The 15,926-nt window shown below is 42.3% G+C and overlaps 1 protein-coding gene across 1 annotated transcript; it reads left to right on the top strand.

Annotated features, from left to right (window-relative positions):
• Positions 1-3,168: 3,168 nt before the first annotated feature.
• LOC115376107 (serotransferrin-1-like) lies at positions 3,169-10,794 on the top strand. Its single transcript, XM_030075574.1, has 14 exons — positions 3,169-3,241; positions 3,524-3,626; positions 3,825-4,016; positions 5,009-5,138; positions 5,356-5,411; positions 6,013-6,176; positions 6,422-6,575; positions 6,723-6,880; positions 9,392-9,488; positions 9,599-9,622; positions 9,801-9,959; positions 10,088-10,238; positions 10,398-10,465; positions 10,601-10,794. Exons 1-14 carry the CDS (start codon positions 3,227-3,229, stop codon positions 10,792-10,794), a joined length of 1,665 nt encoding a protein of 554 aa, XP_029931434.1. The 5' UTR covers positions 3,169-3,226.
• The last annotated feature ends 5,132 nt before the right edge of the window (positions 10,795-15,926 follow it).

Below are 15,926 nucleotides of genomic sequence, written 5' to 3'. Positions count from 1 at the left end.
CTTACAATAAAACATTTTTTTTTTGATTGAAATGGTGGTAATTTTGCTCTCAACTCTGACTTTGATTGCAAACATATTCTGTTTGAATAATGATGAAAACACTCCATATATATTTCCATTCTTCTATTGTTTAAGTTGCCTGGTGAATGAGGTTTCTGACTGAGTGACATGTTAATTTTGATTGCTTTGTGTTTGTGTTGATGCACAGGAACCTTACAGCAGTTTTATGCTATTCCTCTGTAGCTGCAAATATAACTATGAAATCTGTCACTTTCTTATGCTTTCATAATTTGCAAATTTGTTAATCGACGCCGTAGTCTCAGTTGTATTCTGAACTGCGCTATGAGAAAGAGTGTATTATTTGGACAGCTGTTTGAGTGCACTGACGTATGCAAAAGGGAAATCATTCAAATGCACTACATGGATTGTGTAAAATGCTGTGGATGCTTGAAAAAATAAGAATCAGAATAAAGAGCAGTGGAAGCAAGGGGAAAGAGAGGTCATACCTAACACCTGATACCTGACAGAAAATGACACTGAATCAACATTTTTGCAAAGATTTGGACTTTTAAAGGCTGTGGTCTTAAACTTTTGATCAGCTGATGAACAGCCTATTTCAGTTTAATGGTTGTTTGCAATAAATTGCTTACTCAATCTTTTTTTTTTTTTTGTCTCACTCCCATTTCTTCTTTTTGCATTCTGAAGCTCTACTTAGAACCTTCTTCAGATCCAACAGTGCAAAATGTAAATTCTTGCAATTTTTCAACTGGTCTTAAAATTTTGATCAGGAGTGTATGACTGTAATCAGAAAATTAGTGGTGTGGTAATGTTATAAACAGTGTAAGAGTGTCTTTGACTGCTTCACTGCTTGCAGGCCAGACTCCACCACTGGCACCATCACCATGACGACGTTTTGCACATCTGTCGTTCTCTGCATCATCCTGGCCCTGAACAAGGCTGCCTTTGTTGACACGCAACAACAGGGCAAGTGCACGGAGCAGGCAAATAACGCCGGTCCTGTCCGTGTCGGAGCTTACATCCCGCAGTGTGACAGTGACGGCAATTTCCTTCCCCAGCAGTGTTGGGCATCGACTGGCTACTGCTGGTGTGTCCACGTAATCAGTGGAGCGGAGATACCAGGGACGAAGACGCCTCCAGGACAAACACCTCCTAACTGTGGTGAGAAATGATGCGTGTGCTGTTGTGAGTCTGTGTCATAAATAAATGCTTGGCAACATCCTTACACGCCATAATCTCCTGAGTTTTGACAGTCTTATCACCTTTAAACTTGCATGTTGTGTGTATAAGATTTTGAACGGACTTGCACCTCCACCCCTGAGTCAGTTTCTTGAACGTAAATCCACCAGCGGTACCAATACTAGAGTAACTACAAGAGGAGACTGTGCAATTCCATTTAGGCGCACCTCCTTCTCACAGTCTGCTCTATCAGTCAGAGGCAGCAAAATCTGGAACGGCCTGCCAACCTCCATAAGATGTTATAATTGGCCTTATAGTTCATGTCTCTTGTAGTATCCAATGTATGTTAGAGTTCAATGTTTCTTGTATTATTCAGAACAGCTTGACTGCTAGCAGAGGGCAGATAAAGCTGGAACCAGAAATATTTTCTCTATCTTGTTTGTTAGGTCTATTGCATTAGATACACGCCCAGTCAACATCCACACACTAGCATCGCACATTCCAGCAACAAGGCATGGACACTGGTTGGCCAATTATTCTCGGTTGCGTTTAATGTCCAACCTATGTACAGGGCAGGCCCAGCCCAAGAAGATAAATGTGCATCATTTCCTAATATCGGGGTTCATCCTGATAGAGATCCGGCGAGAGCTCTGTCATTTTGAAACCAGCGCTGTCTTGCTTTATATGTGACCAAATAAATATTATATCTGAGAGCTGAAGATTGACTCTGGTCTGTCCTTGGGCATTCAACAAATGAATCGGGTGCTAACAAAGAGACTGCTCTACTTTTCTTATTTTTAAAAGGCATTTAAAAGACTGGCTCAAGTCCAACCAGACCTGTAATCATTGTTAACTGAATGTACATGGCTCCCCATGTCGCTGCACATGTTCCCTCACGGACATGCGCAGTGACATGGGTAAACTATAACGAGCACTGCAGCACTTTACAAATGTATTACCTCTTCTCAATTCATCTTTAGCACAACTCCCAACAAGAAATCGTGTTCTGGTCTTTGCATTGTTGCACCTCCATCCCGTATACTCACCTCTGACAGCTAACCCTTAACCTCAACAACTTTTATGAGCACTGCAGCACTTTCCATGAGCACTGTAGCACTTTATTACACTGTATGTCTTTGGTTTCGTTGTGTTTCTCAATCCATCTTAGCACAACTCCAACAAGAAACCCTGCTCTGGTCTTTGCATTGCTGCACCTCCATCTTACTTATCCATCCCTGACAGTTCATCTTGGCCAATTTTATTTAATTGCATAATTGATTGTCTCTCTTTTAGTGTCATTGTCTGCCGGTCTCTGTTTTCCACATGGATATGTTGTATTCTTACTCTAAATTTTATGTCTCTTGTGTCCCTGTTTTTTATGTATTATGACCCTTGTGTCCCTGTATGTATATTTTAATGGTTCTTTAACATCATGCCGGAGGACTGCGGTTGTAAACTAGCCTCTGGCTGACACTGGCACATTTACAGCAATGTTAATTAATGCGCACTGTCCTCTCTAAATAAATAAATAAATAAACAAACCAAAAGAAAATTAATTTTAGAAAATGTAAATATATCATTTTATTTTGCACAGGCAAAATAAAGGTCAAGTGTGCGGACCAGACAAGTCGTGTCCGCCGTGGCCTTCTCGGAGCTTACATCCCGCAGTGTGACAGTGACGGCAATTACCTTCCCCAGCAGTGTTGGGCATCGACTGGCTACTGCTGGTGCGTCCATGTAATCAGTGGAGCGGAGATACCAGGGACGAAGACGCCTCCAGGACATTCACCTCCTAACTGTGGTGAGAAATGATGTGTGTGCTGTTGTGAGTCTGTGTCATAAATAAATGCTTGGCAACAAACCAAAATAAAATAAAATAAAATAAAAATGTAAATAAATCATTTTATTTTGCACAGGCTTTGTCCACAAATGGTGCGTGACGTCAGACCAAGAGTTGAGAAAGTGCACAGACCTGGCAGCCGCAGCACCTGTGTTCTCCTGTGTCAAACGAAGCAACTCCCTTGATTGCATGCAGGCAATCAGGGTTAGGATATTGTCCAGAATTTTCACACATCAAGACATGCTCAGTATTTATTCACAATGTGGGATTGCCTTTTTCATTCTAACCAGACCACATAAGTCTTTTTTAATAGTCTTCCATAAATAGGCTAGCAATGACCGAAATATTGTCACTGGCCATCTGATTCCTGACAAAAGATGGTGTATGTTACATTGCTGAGCTGCTGGAGCGATTAGACACAACGCCACTGTAAGCTTAGCAAATCATGTTCGGCGGCAAGATATTAAAGATCTGTCTCTCTAACAGGCTGGAGAAGCAGATGCCGTCACTTTGGATGGAGGGGATGTCTACATAGCTGGACTGAACAACTATGGTCTGCAGCCCATTATTGCTGAGGACTACGGCCCCAGTAGGTTTAGTGTTGCTACTTTTACTGATGCGGTAAATGGTGTTCCCTTTCAGTCCCCCAAAAATGCAAACGGTCAAATTTCAGAGATTATTTCGACAAGACTGTATCATGAGAGCGAGGGAGATTTCCATTTTGTGTTTACAAGATTTTACAGTAAGTGTATTTGTTCTCTGTTCTCCATCTTCTGAATATGACCAGGCTCAGACACATGTGTCTATGCTGTTGCTGTGGTAAAGAAGGACAGTGGATTCAACATCAATGAGCTACAGGGGAAGAAATCCTGCCACACTGGGTTGGGGCATTCTGTAGGCTGGAACATACCCATTGGGACTCTGCTGGCCATGGGTCTCATTCAGTGGACAGGCATTGAAGACAAACCTTTGGAGGAAGGTGAGCAAACAGTGTAGCACAATGCTTCATGTGAGGACGACAGAATCAGAATCAGAAACACTTTATTCGCCAAATCCATTAAATAGACACACAGGAATTTGACAAACAAACAGATAACAACAGACAATCAATGCACATTACCTGCAATCAGATAAAATGAAGTGCTAAAGTTAAGCAAGAGGATAGCTAGATGGGACACTTTCTGTCTGTACACAGATTCATCATTGTCCTTGATGAGACCGATCAAGGTTGTGTCATCTGCAAACTTAATAAGCTTGATGGATGCATTTTTGGAGACGCAGTCGTTTGTATACAGTGAGTAGAGAAATGGTGACAGCACACACCCCTGGGGTGCCCCAATGTGCGGACCAAGCCGCACATCCTGTCTCCTGTTAGTAAGGAAATCTGTAATCCATCTGCAGATAGAAGGTTCCACACTGATCGGCAACAGCTTTTCCTGAAGCCGCTCAGGCATGATTGTGTTAAAAGCGGTGCTAAAATCCACAAACAGCATTCTTATATAAGAGCCAGTAGAATCTAGATGGTCCGGTGCAAAGTTGCAGGCTTAGGTTAACTGCATCATCCACTGAGCGGTTTGCCCTCTATGTGAGCTGCAGAGGTCGGTCGAGATGAGGAGCTGTGATGGGTTTAAGATAAGTCCGAATCAGATGTTCCAGGCATTTCATAATTACTGAAGTAAGGGCCACCGGCCTGTAGTCATTGAGGCCTGTGGCACTGTTCTTCTTTGGGACTGGAATAATAATAGATTACTTAAAACAAGCAGGGACTTGACATAAGACAATGGACTGGTTAAAAATGTCGGTAAAAACAGGAGCACGCAGAGCACTGAACGCCGCGGCTGCCCTGTCAAGTGGGAGGCACTACGTCATCTGGATACATCTGCAGTTGATCTTTGTTGCATTATGTGTGCCACTGCTTAAGGTCTCAAAAACAATACTTAAACATTTTGGTGTATCTTTTGTTTTTTTTAGCGGTGAGTGAATTCTTCAGTGCCAGCTGTGCACCAGGAGCAACACGGGGTTCCAAATTGTGCGAACTATGCAGCGGAGACTGCTCAAAATCCCATGGGGAGCCTTACTATGGTAATGCAGGAGCCTACCAGTGAGTATCATTCTCCCATTTATATCAGTTTTTAGTTCTAGTATGAACTATATTTATCTTTACAAAGTGATACATTTACCCTCCAAAAGGGGTAACATAACATTTTAGGCCCATAGATTTTTCCCCCTGAAATCTCCTCATTACTGAAACACCCTTATCTCTCCTACAGTACATAGTCAAAGTGCACTGTATTGCTTTTTTTGGCTCTGCTTAACAGGTGTCTGGCGGGCTGCAATGGAGATGTTGCTTTTGTCAGTCACCTCACTGTTCCTGGTCAGTATCACAAGACCATCTTCACCATATACATATTTAAACATGCATGGCTGCACATTAAACACTGACTCTGCAAATGGCTGAACAGATGCTCCAATTCGTCTTTAAGAGGTGACAAACACAATCAGTCTTTTCTATTTGCTGCTGATACAATTATAATTATTTTGGGTCTTTATGCACAATCCTCCTGGTTTTCTCATATGTGCTGTGAATCATGTTTGTATTCATAGTCACAGTGAAGAACAACCTCACTTTTTGATATTATTGCTCTAATTGAAATCTTGAGGTTTTTGTCCAACATATGAAAAACAGTTCGTACTCTGCTCAAAAACAATACTTTTTACAATTGACCTCAAAAAATGTCACATCATTTTTTGGGGTCAGTGTGTGGTTACCTTATTAGAGCAGCAAGCTTATAACTGGAACTTCATTGGTTTGAGCTAACTGGTTGTATTGGGCAGCTGCCGTGCATATGCGTATACTGCAGTGCTTCAAAAGAGCATCTAACCTCAGTGTAATTTCCCTGAGAAAATAAATCAAAAAAGGATTAAAAAAAAAATATATATATATTTATGGTAATATGTACACTACACTTTTACAGAGTCAGAAAAGGCCAACTACGAGCTGCTGTGCAAGGACGGCACCAGAAAACCTATCGACGAATACCAGAACTGCCACCTGGCCAGGGTACCAGCACATGCTGTGGTCAGCCGCAGGGATAAAGATCTAGCCGATTTAATCTACGCAAGCATCAGCACTGTCTCGGTAAGATAAGCTAACCAGATACATAAAGCCAATTCTTTATACAGCTCAAGGAGTAAGGTGGATATTAGACAGTATACTAAGTTCACAGATACAGACAGAGAAAGAGAATAACCCTGTACTGGGAATTGCTACTGATAATGTTTGATCTCATGTAACTGGCGCTTCTAAAACCTTTGACACTTTTATTGTGTATTTCAGTGTTTACTTGGTGGTGTTTACAACCGTGCTTCCTTTGTATCTTTTAGAACTTTAACCTCTTCTCATCTGAAGCCTACACCCCGGCTAAAAACCTGATGTTCAGCGACTCAACAGTGAATCTGACAAGACTGCCCTCAAGTATAGACTCTCTCCTGTATTTGGGTGCTGAATACTTGAGTGTCATCCGTTCTATGAGGAGACGTAAGGGTACACATGCACACACGCGCGCCCGCACACACACACACACACACACACACACACACACACAAGCACACATTATTTATAGTAGCACTATAAATCAGCTGTCCATTTGCTTACGGTTGTTTCCTTGTATTTTTGTTTCTTCAGAAGTAATGGCTCCAGCAGATGAAATTTCTTTTTGTGCTGTGGGTCATGCTGAGACAGTCAAGTGTGACGTATGGAGCTTGAACAGCTTTGAAGAGGACGTGCAAAAGATTGGATGCCAAGTCGCCACCACAGTGGAAGACTGTATGAAGAAGATTCTGGTAAAGCAGTCTTAGATACAAATATGTGAATCTGTTTTTCCCGTGATGTGCAGCGGTTCTGCAGCCAAAGGCTATTCATGGCAAATCGTGGTCACTCACTCACACATGGACAACCTGCTGTTTACTAAGACGCATGTGCGGTATGTCCCGCCCGCCCCAGCTAGATCATCTGTACTGGTACAACAAGGAAATATCACAGAGAGAAGCATGAAACTTGTACTGTACTTGATAATCTATTCATGTAAAAATAATAATAATAATAAAATAAGCTAATCTCTTAGGCTAATATTTTAGCATTTTGAGTTAGTTTTGTTGATTTTTTTCAAAAATAAAATGACTGTGTGGGGAGCTGGTGGAACAGAGAAGAAAACTAGTCAGCACACCCACGAGCGATCTGCAGCAGAGGGCCATGGCTCTATTATATCATCCTATAGCCTAATACATCCATGGGCAGGAAGGACCTGAATTATAGTTATTTCTATTTCTTTTTTATTTTTTTCCCCCTTTCCCCCCCAAGTCCCCTATGCCAGATGATGCCCTATTAAATGCAACCTCCTCTAATGACAGAGAATGGATTTTATTATTTTATTTTATTATACACTATATTACCAAAAGTATTCGCTCACCCATTCAAATGATCAGAATCAGGTGTCCTAATCACTTGGCCTGGCCACAGGTGTATAAAATCAAGCACTCAGGCATGCAGACTGTGAAACAAGACATTTGTGAAAGAATGGGCCGCTCTCAGGAGCTCAGTGAATTCCAGCGTGGAACTGTCATAGGATGCCACCTGTGCAACAAATCCAGTCGTGAAATTTCCTCGCTCCTAAATATTCCACAGTCAACTGTCAGCTCTATTATAACAAAATGGAAGCGTTTGGGAACAACAGCAACTCAGCCACGAAGTGGTAGGCCACGTAAAGTGACGGAGAGGGGTCAGCGGATGCTGAAGCGCATAGTGCAAAGAGGTCGCCGACTTTCTGCACAGTCAATTGCTACAGAGCTACAAACTTCATGTGACCTTCAGATTAGCCCAAGTACAGTACGCAGAGAGCTTCATGGAATGGGTTTCCATGGCCGAGCAGCTGCAGCCAAGCCACACATCACCAAGTGCAATGCAAAGCGTCGGATGCAATGGTGTAAAGCACGCCGCCACTGGCCTCTAGAGCAGTGGAGACGCGTTCTCTGGAGTGATGAATCACGCTTTTCCATCTGGCAATCTGATGGACGAGTCTGGGTTTGGAGGTTGCCAGGAGAACGGTACATTTCAGACTGCATTGTGCCGACTGTGAAATTTGGTGGAGGAGGAATTATGGTGTGGGGTTGTTTTTCAGGAGCTGGGCTTGGCCCCTTAGTTCCAGTGAAAGGAACTTTGAATGCTTCAGGATACCAAAACATTTTGGACAATTCCATGCTCCCAACCTTGTGGGAACAGTTTGGAGCGGGCCCCTTCCTCTTCCAACATGACTGTGCACCAGTGCACAAAGCAAGGTCCATAAAGACATGGATGACAGAGTCTGGTGTGGATGAACTTGACTGGCCTGCACAGAGTCCTGACCTGAACCCGATAGAACACCTTTGGGATGAATTAGAGCGGAGACTGAGAGCCAGGCCTTCTCGACCAACATCAGTGTGTGACCTCACCAATGCGCTTTTGGAAGAATGGTCAAAAATTCCTATAAACACTCTCCTCAACCTTGTGGACAGTCTTCCCAGAAGAGTTGAAGCTGTAATAGCTGCAAAAGGTGGACCGACATCATATTGAACTCTATGGGTTAGGAATGGGATGGCACTTCAGTTCATAGTATGAGTAAAGGCAGGTGAGCAAATACTTTTGGTAATATAGTGTATATTGTATACATGTGATTATAATTAACTTAAACAAAACTAAAAACTAACACTGGATTTCACAACATTTTAGTTAACTGAATAAGAATAAAAACTAGACCTTAGGAAAAAAAACAAAAAACAAAAAAACAAAAATGTGTCAACTCAACAAGCAGTTGCCTTCACAAGGTGTTGTGTTTGTATTGTAATACTTCATCAATTATATTATGAACTTCTTAAATCTTGGCCATGACAAACATCTCCAATTTATGTGTATGTATGTATGTATGTATATATGTATTTATTTATAAAAAAAAATGATTTAGATATTATTTCTATTTGGATGGACCAGAGAGACTACAGTGGGTGGAGCATAGATCTTTCTTATCCGGTGTAGAGTGACTTGACTTGACAAAAAAAAAAAAAAAAAAAAAAACGAAACGAAAACAAACGTTTTCTACAAATGATGCTCATTTTTGATGACCAAAAAGTAGTTACGACTAAACACCGCCACCCCACTCCCCACAGGAATAAATCTCACTTCGAGCTGAAATCAAAAGTTGGTAGCCCTGTTTTTTTTAGGGACGTTTAGTTGGGACGCTTGCAGGTGCGGTTTTGTCCTTGTTCGCTTGTGGTTCACTTGTGCACACCTGATGGACATCATTATCCTGCTCCTTCCTCCAGTATAAAGAGGCTGATGCAGTGGTCATGGACGCAGGACATTTGTATACAGCTGGGAAGTGTGGTCTGATCCCCGCCATGGTGGAGCAGTACAATGAAGGTATAAGGCTTATATGGCTTACAAACACACACACACACACACACAAAGTCCTCCTGTTGTACTGTATTTTTCAACTTGAACAATGTATGAATCTCCAACCCTCTCCACAGACTTGTGCAGCACTTCTGGAAGTGGTAAATATCTGTTTGTGTTTTTTACTCCTCTCACCTTTTGCAGATATACATTTTGTCCTGGCAGTTTCCTCTTTCAATGACAACTTTTCTTACATTCTATAGTTTTCTGATCCATCAGTTTATGTGCTTCCACTGTTCTGCCATTTATTTACACCCACTGCTTCGTTCACCGGTTCAGCCTCCTCGTACTATGCTGTTGCCGTGGTGAAGAAGAGTTCTGGGGTGGCCTGGGATACCCTAAGGGGGAAGAGGTCTTGTCACACTGGCATTGGCAGAACCGCTGGCTGGAACATCCCCATGGGTCAAATCTACAAGGACACTAATGACTGTGACTTCAGTGAGCAACATCCGTGTTTACCTATGCACAGCACACAGAGAATGAATATGGATATTATTAAGCTTTTCTTGTGCATTTCTGCAGAGTGCCACATCCGCTGTGTTGACCGTGCCTCCTTATCTCCTCAGCGAACTTCTTCGTTCATGGCTGTGCCCCCGGAGCAGATCCTGGCTCTCCATTCTGTTCTCAGTGTGTTGGCAGTGGCAAAGGTGTTCATGATGAAGCCAAGTGCAAAGCAAATGCTGATGAGAAGTACTATGGTTTCTCCGGGGCCTTTAGGTAGGGAGCACCAGTGGCAACAATGGCAACAAATCCCGCTATGCCATGGCTGTTTGATTTATATTGTTGCTAAAGCTAAATGAGCTCACTACTTATGATGGCATCTTCATCTCAATCTGCTATTGTATTGTGTCTGTTTTATGTACTTTATCAATGTAGATGTCTCGTAGAAGACGCTGGAGATGTTGCCTTTGTCAAACACACAACTGTTTCAGAAATCATTGATGGTAAGAGACTCGCCATTGCCATTTATTCATCTTCCTGTTTTCACATCTTCTCCATGATATTATCATCTTCCAATAATACTCAACCATTCTTGTTGACTCTTCTCTCTCCTCCATTCCATCCTCTTTTTGTCAAAGGCGCCAGTCCAGAATGGGCTCGTCACTGGAAGTCCACTGACTTTGAGCTGATCTGTCCCGGGAAGCCTCACGCTCCAGTCACTGACTATGTATCATGTCACTTAGCCGTGGTGCCTGCACATGCAGTGGTGACACGTCCAGAGTCCCGTGACAAGGTTGTGAGGATACTTAAGGAGCAGCAGGTTGGGACTTGAATTGAATGTCACTTTTGGGTTGTTTGTATTAAGTATTATTACATTGCATCACATGCATGATTTAAAACATTATACGGTGGATATTAATCACAGTAAAAACAAAAAAAAAAAAAAAAAAAAAATTGGTAACAGTGGACTCTATGTAAATCTTTGTCGTTATTTTCAGGCCAAGTTTGGTAACCAAGGCAGCGATCCTACATTCAGAATGTTCCAGTCTGACGAAGGAAAGAACCTCCTCTTCAAAGACTCCACTAAGTGCCTCCAGGAGGTACCAGCTGGAACGACCTATAAGCAGTTCTTGGGATCTGAATACGTGGCTGCCATGGACTTCCTCAGGAACTGTAATGAAACTGTCCCAGGTTGGAGTTACTGTGGTTCCAGCAGCACCACAAATGACTTTTTTAACAAATACGCAACACACACACACACACACACATACCATAATGATGTGGGTACAACATTTTAAAGTCTAAATTCTTTTCTTTTCCTTTCCGTTAGATCTGGAGAGATCCTGCTCTTTCCATTCCTGCCTGCAAAAAGATTAGTGAAGACTTCTGAACATCCAGGGCTTCAGTTAACCCTCAGTGATTCATACAGTTTTCCTGAATGGGACCCAAAAATGACATTGTGTATTTTGTTTGTGGCCGTTTTCGAGCTGTACACACACACACACACAAATAAATAAATAAATAAATAAATAAATAAAAAATAAAAAATAAACCAAAGAAATTCAAATACACAGGCGTCATTTGCATCCTTTTCGTTCATATTGCACTACAACCTCTACAAAGCAACTGTAAGTGACAATTAATGTGTAATCTATTATTATGTGGCAATACTCACCTTGACTTTTCTCAAATAAATGGTGCTTTTTCATGTCCTGTCACAGTCACAGATTATTATGATGTATGAAGGAAAGAAACGTTTTGATTTTGGTAGAGATACATAATGGTTTGCCGGTGTAGCACTTTCTGTCACCTTTACCAATAGGTAGAGCCCTGAGTTCATTTACTTTATTCCCTAGTTTGATTTAGTTAACCCTTTTTACTGAGTGTATGTTTATATCAATGACCAATAAATGTATCTTACCTTAAGTTACTGTGACTTCACTGTGTCTGTTTTTACCTCTATAAATCACAAAACAACTTCTTTCTCAAAACTGAGACAAATTTATTAACAATAAAATAATAAAATATCAAAACATAATATCAGGTTCAACCCAAAATAAATTACAGTGCACCCAAATATCAGATGTCTGACCTTTTCCCAGAAATCACCAAATCAACCAAAAAATTGTATTTAGGCTCCTTTAACCTTTTTGTGTTACTCTATTTACATTTAATGTACTTATTTGTTTTACCTTTTAGTTTAACCAAGAAACAATATCAATAAAAACAAACAGAAAAAAATATACCAAGTCATATGGAAGAAGCTGCTTCACTCTGAACGAGCAAAATAAAAGTAAGAGTACTCACAGTGGTAGAGTTCAAGTCTTGAGTCCCAATTCACCTCCAAACAGTGGCACCCGACAGGCTAATGGCTGCAGGCTAACCGTAGCCTGGCCTGAAGACGGTGATGGAGTGATGGAGAGTGGTAGTGTTGGTCGTGTTGCTAGGGACGCCAACGTTAGCTAACATTAGCTAAAGCTAACGCTAGCGTCCCTAAAAAATCTGTTGACACCACATCCCGCCATGAGTATATCCAATCAGCACCAAGTAAACCCCAAGCCCCACCCAGGAGTTTTTCGGGGCCGTTCAGAGTACCTACCCCGAGGCAGGGACTTGTTTAGCCCCTGTAAAAGTTCCTGAACTCTCCTTCGGGGGTGGTTCCTGCTGTGGAGACACGCAACAACGGCCCCGGCCCCGTAAAATTACCCCGAAGTTCCTGCGGTGGAAACGGGCCTATTATCTACAGCACTACAACTCACAAACACACTTTTCACCTTACTTGTTACTACATTTCTCAGTCCTTTAGCCTCTCGTTTTCACCATTGCTCTCTGCATCTCATCCCCGCGCCCTCACTCCCTCTTGCTCGACCACTCGCTCCCGCCAGCTCCCGCCCCACAGCCAATCACAAACCAGGACAAGTGACATGAACCACAAACAACCAATTACATGCGAGAAAACTAAACAGAGGTTTTCACTCCAATAACGTACAAGCTTACTATATACCTGCCAATAATGTACACTATATTACCAAAAGTATTCGCTCACCCATTCAAATGATCAGAATCAGGTGTCCTAATCACTTGGCCTGGCCACAGGTGTATAAAATCAAGCACTCAGGCATGCAGACTGTGAAACAAGACATTTGTGAAAGAATGGGCCGCTCTCAGGAGCTCAGTGAATTCCAGCGTGGAACTGTCATAGGATGCCACCTGTGCAACAAATCCAGTCGTGAAATTTCCTCGCTCCTAAATATTCCACAGTCAACTGTCAGCTCTATTATAACAAAATGGAAGCGTTTGGGAACAACAGCAACTCAGCCACGAAGTGGTAGGCCACGTAAAGTGACGGAGAGGGGTCAGCGGATGCTGAAGCGCATAGTGCAAAGAGGTCGCCGACTTTCTGCACAGTCAATTGCTACAGAGCTACAAACTTCATGTGACCTTCAGATTAGCCCAAGTACAGTACGCAGAGAGCTTCATGGAATGGGTTTCCATGGCCGAGCAGCTGCAGCCAAGCCACACATCACCAAGTGCAATGCAAAGCGTCGGATGCAATGGTGTAAAGCACGCCGCCACTGGCCTCTAGAGCAGTGGAGACGCGTTCTCTGGAGTGATGAATCACGCTTTTCCATCTGGCAATCTGATGGACGAGTCTGGGTTTGGAGGTTGCCAGGAGAACGGTACATTTCAGACTGCATTGTGCCGACTGTGAAATTTGGTGGAGGAGGAATTATGGTGTGGGGTTGTTTTTCAGGAGCTGGGCTTGGCCCCTTAGTTCCAGTGAAAGGAACTTTGAATGCTTCAGGATACCAAAACATTTTGGACAATTCCATGCTCCCAACCTTGTGGGAACAGTTTGGAGCGGGCCCCTTCCTCTTCCAACATGACTGTGCACCAGTGCACAAAGCAAGGTCCATAAAGACATGGATGACAGAGTCTGGTGTGGATGAACTTGACTGGCCTGCACAGAGTCCTGACCTGAACCCGATAGAACACCTTTGGGATGAATTAGAGCGGAGACTGAGAGCCAGGCCTTCTCGACCAACATCAGTGTGGGACCTCACCAGTGCGCTTTTGGAAGAATGGTCAAAAATTCCTATAAACACTCTCCTCAACCTTGTGGACAGTCTTCCCAGAAGAGTTGAAGCTGTAATAGCTGCAAAAGGTGGACCGACATCATATTGAACTCTATGGGTTAGGAATGGGATGGCACTTCAGTTCATAGTATGAGTAAAGGCAGGTGAGCGAATACTTTTGGTAATATAGTGTATGTTGAATAAAAGATAATATAGTTTCAACTTGAATTGGATGTATTAATATCAACAAAACATTTACTTTTAACAAAACATATGTATTTTGAGCACTAAACCTATCACATTAATGGTAATGATTGTTAAAGGCAAATTAAATTGCCTGGGGCTACACTGGTTTGGTGTGAGGTTTTGTGATTAGTGTGCAGAGTTTTGCAAAAACAGCCTCTAGTTTCATAAAGAGTGCCAAAGCAATCAGAAAAAAACTGTAACACATAAATGTGCAGGATGTGTACTGTTCAACATCACACAGAAACATGTTCAGCTGTACAGGTGAATCAGTGAAGTCTGACCTGCAGAAATTAGTTGGTTTTTAGGAATAATGAGTCCAGTGTTTTCTGTTTGGCAGTCATTTTGCATCATTTTTGCTGTTATAAACTCCTGTTACAGGAAGTGTACACTCATAAACATACACAAATGTCATTTTGGCATACCAAAATACTGTCTGAGTCAGTATGCATGTCACTGTGTGTGCATATTTGTGCATATATTCGTGTATGTGTGTGTGTGTGTGTGTGTGTGTGTGTGTGTGTGATTGCATAACATAGCACATACCCTTTTGGACTCAAACAAACAGACAGTAGTTGCTCCACCATCCTAATTTCCCGACAGCAATGTTACTGTTGGGAAATTAGGATAATCTTCATTTAACTGGAAACTGGCTCCATCTGTTCGTTTGCCTGTCCATGTGTCCCGTGCATTTTTGGCATGTTTTGGATGAAAGTTGGGGGAATGGTGGGTTTTGAAACCGGGGTGCAGCGTTGTGAACAAAATCCTGATTTACCCACCACAGTGCCACCACCAGGCCAGCAGAGCCCTAAACGTCAAGCGTTCAGAAACTGCTTAGTCAAACTTAATAAACCCACAGGGGACGATGTGTTTTTATGTATATTCAGTGTCCAAACACTGCAACTGACTCTCCCACCACTGTATCACCAACAGGCCAAAAAGTCCCCAAGCTTCAAACAGTAATGTGTAATTTAACAATGCACATACAAAAAAGAAAGAAAGAAAGAAAGAAAGAAAGAAAAGGAGAAATTACTCCCAGTGTGACATGCATCAATCAAGCGGGGTGTCCCGGTGACTTCTGACTTGTTTTTTAGTCAAGATTTCAATCAAATCAAAGGATTACATTGTCCTCTATGAGTTGAGAAAGTCCTGTCACCATGAGGTTTATTAAACCTTAAAAAAACTATTTAGAAAAACTCAAAACTGCACGGTGATCAAGCTAAACCCAAAAGGCATCTTTTGTCATAGTTTATGAAAAACTGATATGTTTTGACATACAGGGTTTTCACCCTGATATTATATGTATGTCAATCTGGATAAGAGCATCAACCAAATGTCCTAAAATGCTTCTGTAAACTGTTTCACAATCCCAGGCTGACCATATTTGGGTGTTGTTCCATGAAGTCCTGTGCTTGTGTTCCTGCGCAAAGTCCAGGTTGGACCTTTTGGGCAGTGACTCAGGTTTGGGTAAACAGGTGCGGGTAAACAGGTATCGATCAGAGCAGTGGCAGATCAATAGGAGTGGGAGTTGTAGGGCTTTCAGTCCCGGGGACGAAGGATAAATATGTGCACATCTCTGCTCGGCACTCAGAAGAACAGTTTTCAGGTGACAGAGGAGGCACAGAGAAGCTGCTCAGTCGCATAT

This window comes from Myripristis murdjan, chromosome 18 (assembly GCF_902150065.1).
Source record: "Myripristis murdjan chromosome 18, fMyrMur1.1, whole genome shotgun sequence".
Taxonomy (NCBI): Eukaryota; Metazoa; Chordata; class Actinopteri; order Holocentriformes; family Holocentridae; genus Myripristis; species Myripristis murdjan.
This window is presented reverse-complemented; position numbering and strand designations above follow the sequence as displayed.